The sequence below is a fragment of the Curcuma longa genome, chromosome 14 (assembly GCF_044706935.1).
Source record: "Curcuma longa cultivar G26 ecotype Majalengka, Jawa Barat chromosome 14, ITB_CL_G26_1.1, whole genome shotgun sequence".
In the NCBI taxonomy this organism is placed as follows: Eukaryota; Viridiplantae; Streptophyta; class Magnoliopsida; order Zingiberales; family Zingiberaceae; genus Curcuma; species Curcuma longa.
This window is the reverse complement of record NC_133874.1, coordinates 11130302-11138959: the sequence shown is the minus strand read 5'-3', so window position 1 is coordinate 11138959 and position 8658 is coordinate 11130302. Positions and strand designations below refer to the sequence as shown.

The 8658-nt window shown below is 37.7% G+C and overlaps 1 protein-coding gene across 2 annotated transcripts; it reads right to left on the bottom strand.

Annotated features, from left to right (window-relative positions):
- Positions 1–3259: 3259 nt before the first annotated feature.
- Positions 3260–7095, bottom strand: LOC141845224 (uncharacterized). 2 transcript variants are annotated; one of them, XM_074733283.1, is made up of 6 exons: positions 6823–7095; positions 6517–6649; positions 5497–5632; positions 4998–5034; positions 4456–4765; positions 3260–4353 (listed from the first exon to the last, which is right to left on the bottom strand). In XM_074733283.1, exons 1-6 carry the CDS (start codon positions 6997–6999, stop codon positions 4241–4243), a joined length of 906 nt encoding a protein of 301 aa, XP_074589384.1. In that variant the 5' UTR covers positions 7000–7095; the 3' UTR covers positions 3260–4240. The 2 variants fall into 2 exon arrangements, with proteins under 2 accessions (XP_074589384.1, XP_074589385.1); XM_074733284.1 differs by having other exon boundaries at positions 4289–4373.
- Positions 7096–8658: the final 1563 nt, after the last annotated feature.

Sequence of the window (8658 nt, the reverse complement as noted above, 5' to 3'; positions counted from 1 at the left end):
ACTTCACAAGCTGCTCCGATGGCTTCACAAGCCGGCTACCGTACGAGGCTTGCTCTGGCAGTTGGTGTCCACTAAAACAAATAGCAAAACCCGGATCTGACAATGTCACAAACTGTCGACCTGGGTAAACAGGCACCGGCAACTAACTCCAGTGGTGGTGGCTCTCAGAGGAAACATCCACCCATGGACGGCGTGCTCCGGCCATGGTCCACACTGGCTACCGACACGAAAACAGGCTCCTCCTCTCCAACGCAAATGGAGCTCGAGCTTCTTGGCAGTCAGCGAGCTCCAGCCAGCAGAAGTAAAATTCAAGCGAAACAGGGGTCGCGCGATCCTTTGCTCATAGCCAAGGACCGACGGTGGAGACCGACGACATTCGCACAAAGGAAGGCTCGACCGGTGATGGACGCACGAAGGAAAGCTCTGCTGGCGACAGAACAGAGCGGCATTGAGACGAGAAGGAAGGATCGGGCTTCTAGGGTTTCCTTCTCACTGCTTCCTCACACGGGAGAGGTTGAGAATCAGCAGCTCCAGGTCACGATCCACAAGAGGGTGATGTCCTCATGTGGCGTCCTAGGGTTTACGATGCTTCTCCACAACCGCGACTCGACTTCTTCCACCCCTTAAATCACGTATCGCACACGATTAGGGTTTTCTATGCGTGAAAGAGAAATTGCGAGAGAGGGAGAGCAGCTCGCGCGTGGTGAACTGAAAAACCCAATGCTGAACCAGAGAAACCTGAACTGGGCTGAACCAAACTTAGGAAATAAACCAAACTAGACCGGGTGGTTACTGTAGCGAACAGGTTCAATCTTAGTTCGCTTGGTTCAATGACCAAACGACCTCCAATTTGACCAAACTAATTTTGTTTAATTCGTCTTCACAAGACGAAGCTCCTCATCTCTTCCATTTTGCCAAAACCTCTTCCATCATGAATCAAATTAAGTTGGTTCAATTTAGTTTAAAATAGAATTTGGTTCAATAACCAAACGACCTCTGATTTAAATGAAATTAGTTTCATTCATTTCATCTTCATGAGACGAATTCTATCATTTATCCTTTGTTTGGTCCAACCAGACTTTATTTCTCTCAATCTGAGAATCAAATTCTCAAACTCATTTTAAGTCCTTCGGAGAACTTGTAGTGCGTGTAACCCAATAGGTTCCCGATTATGTTGGTCATCCGTAATTAACCATTAATTACGGAACGATCATGAGTGACACCTAGTAGTACATCATGATCCTCAATTGATCGAAAAATCAATAATTGATTCCAGAATACTTCTAAACCCTTCAGCAGCTCCAATAAAAACGTGTCTCATTCCTTTCATCGTCTTATACCCGCTTGGTTCAGGACATGATCTATGTGTGTCAGTCCCCACTAGGCTGACTACGTCACACCTAGCCCAAGCTAGCTTTTCCTTGTCCTGTGGATTCAAGTTACTTGTACATGTGTCCAATAGTACCGTACTCTTGACATGCAATGTTTTAGCCAAAGACTTTTAGTAACAATCCTGACAAGTGACCGTAGGGTATACATCTCCTTTTTCAAGGAGCGGTGAATCCTCTGTGAGTTATTCAAACACTTTCGGGCACTTCGACTTATACCCAATCATCCCGGATCCACACCTCCTTAGAGATATTTGCTTAAGATGTCAAAGTATAAGCCTCCATGACCAAGGTGACTTGAATATCGTAAGTCAAAGGAAACTCGCACTTAAGCTGCACTGAGATCTTCATTGACATATGTATAGAATCATATGAAGTCTCAAGGTAGGTCACTCTAATGAACTAGTTACCTTTAACCAGCATCTACGTTTAACTCTCAACATCCAATGTCTCCAGCCAGCAAGATCAGCTGCTTGACTAACCAAGGAGTTTAAACGTGTTAGTCTCGACAGAATCGATGACGTTCATGCTCATCAATTCCTTAACTATGGATAATTTTAATACATTTATAATTGTATATGTAGAGATGCTCACTAGTTGTAATCAAATAATAAATTCTCTCATACTATGAATCGTATTGCGAACATTCAATAAATGAGTTTAAGATCCAATCAAATACATAGAGAATGTGCACTTAAATAATGAATTTTTATTTATCTAATAAATACTATAACCATAAGGCGATTGCCTTAGGACACCTCTCAAATATAACAATGAGATCAGTGTATAAGATTTAGTAAACCCCGAGATCAGGATCTAAGACCAAATAGAGATCGAAGTTGGGACTCGAGGCTGAGATGAAGTCGGCATATAAGATCCAATAGACATCGAGGTCGGGACTCAAGACTAAGTAGACGTTAAGGTTGAGACCCAAGGCTAAAATAAAGTCGACGTATGAGATCTAGTAGACACCGAGGTCGGGATCAGGACCTGAGGATGTGATGAGGTTGGTGTATGAGATTTAGTAGACACCAAAGTTGGAATCAGGACCTGAGGTTGAGATGAGGTTAGCGTATAAGATCCAGTAGATGCCAAGGTCGGGATTCGAGATCAAATAGAGGTCGAAGTCGATAACCAAGGCTGAGATGAAGTCAACGTATAAGATTCAGTAGACATCGAGGTCGGGATCCGAGATCAAATAGAGGTCAAGCTTGAGACCTGAAGCTGAGATTGCCAACTAGCTTCCCTTCGTGTTTTGTCTAATCTTCCTTGATCTGACCTAATTGCTCAATGTCATTCTAAATCTAGGGCCACGTAGCAGCTTTGGGCTTCTATCATATCAGACTACAAATGTCAAGAATCAATCTTGTAAAACTTATTATTTAAAAATATCAAGAGATAGAGAAATAAATGACACTATAAAAAATATTATTAAATCAAATCTCTTCACATTAATTGTTTATATAGACCCAAAACTTTAAGATTTAAAAAAATAAAAAATCTAACAAAAAAGAAATAATCTTAGCGAATTTAAAATCCTAAATGGACTCAAAATCTAAAAATACAATAGATAAAAATAACTAAAAAAAATAAAACCTTCAAATCTTTCTGTATCATTATAAATCTGGATTTCAGATGACAATCAAACTTGAACTTCACATTAAATGCAAATATACTACATAAATGTAGTCAGTGCCTCCTCTAAGCATCAAACTATCGAGAATAATCATCCGATGCAATGAATTGAAGTTTATCTAATTAGCAAAATTGTAGCAGTCGTGTAGAATAAGGAAAGCAGATTACTCTATAGTAGCATAATGGCTAGTTATTACAAGATCCAATTCTCATTACATAGCACATAGAAATATTAGTCTGAGTTCCTAATATAACATTAACATCATCAAGGAAATAATAGCTAGTCAAGCACTGATTTGTCTTTCCAAACTTAAACAGCACAGAGAGAGAGAGAGAGAGAGAGAGAGAGAGAGAGAGACTCTTGGACCTAACCATGGTTGAAGTAGCACTGTTAGATGAACTCCTGAGACCAAAAATATCTCTCCTGAGTCCATTAGCCTGAACTACTCAGAACTCCACAGCCGTATATGAAGCTCATATTGTTAATTAGGAAGGACGGAAAGAGGAGACGAGTGCCAAAAACAAAACACTAGCTCTCCTCCGCACCTATTTTTATCGGGGCTAGTACTCCCCTGGAGCCTAACCACAGATGTACACTCAAAAACAAAGTAATCAACAGAAGCAAGGTTAGTGAAGTCATCTTACCTCGTATATTTTTAGCAAGATGAATAATTAATTAATCACAGCGTCCTTAGCTGATAGTTAAATAATTGTTAAATTTAACTAATAAGGATGGTCATGAGCAAAAGCACTCATAGAAGACTTGAACCTACTTAATGACCACTACAGGGCATTCCTTGCCCTGATGTTGGCCAAAATGCAACTACAGCTATAAGAAATAATGTTCATTAAGCCCATCTCAGGTCGACACACTTAAATGGAAGAGCAGACTGAATGTTAGCTAAAAGCTCACCACGAGCAATTGGGTCATTATAATTCGATGGATTGATCATGCGGTGGTTGGCTGCAAAAGCCAGATGATTTTGTTATCTACTTTTGTTTCCGAAGGTACGGTACCAACCTTCAGGTGCTTTAAAAGCCCAACTTAGGTATTAAGGCAAACTGTGTATCCAATTACCACAGCGATCGATCTGACCATGAACGTCCATCCCTTTTGTCTAAAATAGAACTTGGGGAGGGAATTGGTAAGAGATAGAGAAGACTGTCAAAGATACGACACATGCAAACAGAGACGAAGGGGACGAGAAAAACCATGGTTAGGCCAAGGGTTGCTCCGGTGCAGTAGCAGAGAAGTGAGGAGGAACGAGTCTGTAGTGGTTGGATGCTAGAGGGCTTGGCAGGGTTGGAGCAGTGACAGCCATAGTCATGCCTGTTTGATAGCAAGGGACACTGCTAAAGGTATTAGCACACCTCAAACTGGAAGAAACAGAGAGCATAACAAAGCTGTTTGATAACGTGGGTGTGAGCAAACCTGCTTGTGCCGTGGGGCTCGGCGCAAGGGAGATAGGCATGCCGCCATAGAGTTGGGCGGCGAAGCCAGTCACCCCAGCCGCGGTGGTGACTGCAGAGTAGTGAAACATTTGAGGGAACTGCATGCTATAGCCTTGGCTCTGAGCATAAGAAGTAGCGCCGCTGCCCTGTCCAAATTGGAAGTAAGGGTAGTAGCCTGCTGCTGCGGTTGCTCCTGCAGACGATACCATCCCAGTTGTCGCGCCATCATAGAGAGGGTATTGAGCAGCCGCTGCTCCACCAAAGATGTTGTAGTAGCTCTGGTAGTCAGACTGCAAGCGAGTGATCAGTAATACTTCATCAATCAAATTAATGACTCGATTATTGGTGTAGATGATTCATGAGTAGAAAAAATCTGTCCATATATATATGTTTTTCTTCTGTCAGTATCTGCATGCCATCAGTTGCTTGAACAAGCTTTTGATGCGGACGAGCATAAAGCAGATATTATGATTTTATTTCTTTAAGAATTGGTTCAAAGGATGGGATTCCAGTAGGACATACCGCAGCATAGTTGTACTCGGTTGAGTATGGTGAGAACCTGAAATTGCAATCGGAATGTGAGATTTCATTCATGCCAGTTATATATGTATGATTTTCACACATGCAATTGACTAAAGTTTAAGAAAGATTCGTCCGGGAAATGCTGTAATTAATCGACTGTACATATAAGGAATAAAATTTATCTATCTATATATATATGAAGAGAACTGATCTACAGTGGACTTTACTAGGTGAATTGGATGATTGTCATAAACAAGCACAGTGTCTGGAGTCTAGTTCACACAAAAGTGGCTACTTTGGCGTGCATACATTTCTCCATATATATCATGCGTAGATCAAGGATTTATTATGCATGCATGATGCAAAAACAGTAGAGGTGCATGCCTGATGCCTGCTTTAAGGAACTTGCAAGATGCTATTATGTGAATGCATGCATGCACGTGGTGGCATCAGAGCGTGGCTTCTTTACAGCTGGCATTGCATTTTATTGCATGCTTACCCGTAGACATAGTAAGGAAGCTGGCCTTGGTGGTGGATGGCATAATGGGGAGGGAAGGTTGCAGCTGGCGAGGCAAAAGCTGCTCCTGTTCCACCTTGAAATGACTTCATTACCCTAAAGTTCCTGCTCCCTCCTCCTGTAATTAAGATTGAAATAATATTTAATTTATTAACATAATGAATTATCATCTTGATCAAGCTCAGCTCAGTCAAAGAGAGTTAAATACAGCAGCAATGTAGCTGACACCTTTACTTTTTTAGTGGATTCTGTCTGCAGCTGGCTGACATGCATTTACCCCGGCTGTCCCTCAAGCCAAGGTACTTAACAATTAATCTCATGGCAACATGTACGAATGCATAATTCATGAACAAGATTACTTGCTTTTACCAAAATGAACAGCTCGCAGCTCGGATTCCTAGTATAATATAATCAACTATATATTGCCTTATTTGCTATTCTGATTTATTGTTTGGCAACTTAAGTGTTTAAGTGTTTAGATATCGTACTTAGTACTCTTAGCAATAATATTTATACGCACATATTTTATGCGTTTCTTTTTTTTTTGAAAAAAAATATCATGCAAACCACTCATGGTGATGATCAACATACAGCTCACTGGCAGTATATTTATAATCCTAGAAGGCATGCTGAATCTGATCTGGCAAATGTATGTTAAACATTAGCCAGAAAATGTTGTTATATATATATATGAGGGACTGACTTGTTCTCATAAAACATGGAATGCATGAAATATAGTTACTACTTTGTTCATCGATTCAAGTAGTCACATAGATCGTAGCTACAAAGCAAAACAATACCGTACGTATATAAATAATAAAAACATATCTGAACTCTTATCTCTTGGTCACGTAAAAATAGTGCATGTTATTTCAGTATATATATGCGTCGGCGATTGCTCAAAGAAAGTAAGGCAAATTAATAGGCATTATTATCAAATACAATAACTTAACAAAGGTGGTGATCAGCAACTAGAACCAACGCGGGATACAATTGAATTACCATGAAGAGGTTTTGTAGGCTTAGATCTTTGAACCCCCAAGGAAGCAAGGTTACAATTAGCCCTCCTTCCATCGATCACCGGCGCAGGATCGATGCAAGCTCTCATTGCAGCCTCCGGCTCACGAAATGTGACCTAAATAATTATTATTTCGTCAAAAAAGGTTTTTAAAAGATAATCAGCGAGTAACGATATCCTTGAGGTGGAATAAATACAAGTTTAAGATTCTGATTCTGTGACACAGCTTGCCTACTCTATATATCTACAAGAAATAAAAGTTAAAAAAAGTAAAGAAATGGATTGCTTACAAAGCCATAGCCTTTGGATCTTCCGGTGATCTTGTCAGTGATGACAACGGCCTCGAGGATGTCTCCGAACTGCTCAAAGTAGTGCCTCATGGTGTCTCTTTGGGTCTCCCAAGCAAGCCCCCCAACGAAGACCTTGGTGTAAGTGGTGTCTCCAAATTGCCCTGCCTGACTCCCCATCTTCTTCGCGTCGATCCTCCTCCCCTCTACTTAATTAATTCCCTTCCTTCCTCCACCACCAAGAATCCAGACGATAACCCTAGAGAGAAAGGGAAAAGAGAGATCTAGAGAGAAAGAGAGAGGGAGGGAAGAAGGTTGGAAGGGAAAATCGTAAAGGAAGGAAAGGGAAAGAGAGCAGGAGTAGGACCTATTGCATCATGTGGCATGCTGGTGCAGTTGATTATTATAGGTGCCTTCACCTGCTTCTTGATCCACGCCAATACAGTGAATATGCAATACCAGATAATACCGTACCAGACATTGCATCGCATAGAATACTAGTGGTTCTAGACGAAATGACCAATATGCCCATGTAAATGGAGAGGATTTGCCATGTGAGGAGCGGCGTGGTTAGATGGCGGGAGAGGCAATAACGGAACGGGATCGGAAGACGTTGACATGGGAATGTGGAAACCGAATCTAGTTTAATTAATTTGGAATATAATTTCTTACGCAAATTGCTTTTCCCACCCCTTATACCGCACCCCCCCTCCCCTCCTCTCTCTCTCCTATTCAAATGACTTTTATACCCTTTTTTTCTTTATTTTTTATTTTATTTTACTTATATCTCTCTCTCCTATTCAAATGACTTTTATACCATTTTTTCTTTGTTTTTTATTTTATTTTACTTATATATATATATATATATATATATTTAATTTTAATTAATTTTATTTAGTTTTATTTTTTAAATTAAAACTGTTTATTATTTTTTCATTAATACTTATATATATATTTTTAATTTTATTTAATTTGTATTTAGTTTTATTTTTAAATTAATTTTGTTTATTATTTTTTATATTTTATTTATTTTATTTCTTTAATCAATTTTGTTTATTATTTTTTTATCAAATTTTTTTATTTTTTATTTTATATAATTTTTAACATTATATAATTTTATAAATAATAACTCCTAAACTTTATAACTAAAAATAAATAAAAGATTATAAACATATAAAAAATTTATTCAAAAAAATAAAACTGATAAAAAAAATTGAAAAAAAACTGATTAAGAAAAAAATAAAATCAATAAAAAAACAAAATTTAAAAAATAATACATTGAAAAAAATACAAGTATTATGAAAAAAATAATAAATAAAATTAATTAAAAAATAAAATTTATATAAAATAAAAAAAATATAATAAACAAAATTGATTAAAAATAAAACTAAATAAAATTTATATAAAATTCTAAAAATAAAGTATTGATAAAAAATAATAAACAAAATTGATTAAAAATAAAACTAAATAAAAATTAAATAAAATTAAAAAAATATCATATTGATGAAAATAATAATAAATTAAATTAATTAAAAAATAAAACTAAATAAAAATAAAAATATATGAGAGTTATTTTTAAATAAAATTAATTAAAAAATAAAACTAAATAAAAATTTTAAAAAAATAAATAAATAAATACAAAGAAAAGGATAAAATTGTCATTAGAAGAGGAGAGAGAGGAAGTGGGAGGGGGGCGTGGGGTGGGAAAAGCAGTGCTCTCTTACATATAGTTTATGTCAAACTTCCAGTCCCTGTCCCGCTTTATGCAAATATTGCCTGGATTTTCCAGTTTAGGTAGGAGAGGAGAGAAAAAGACTGAGACATACTTATCACCAAATT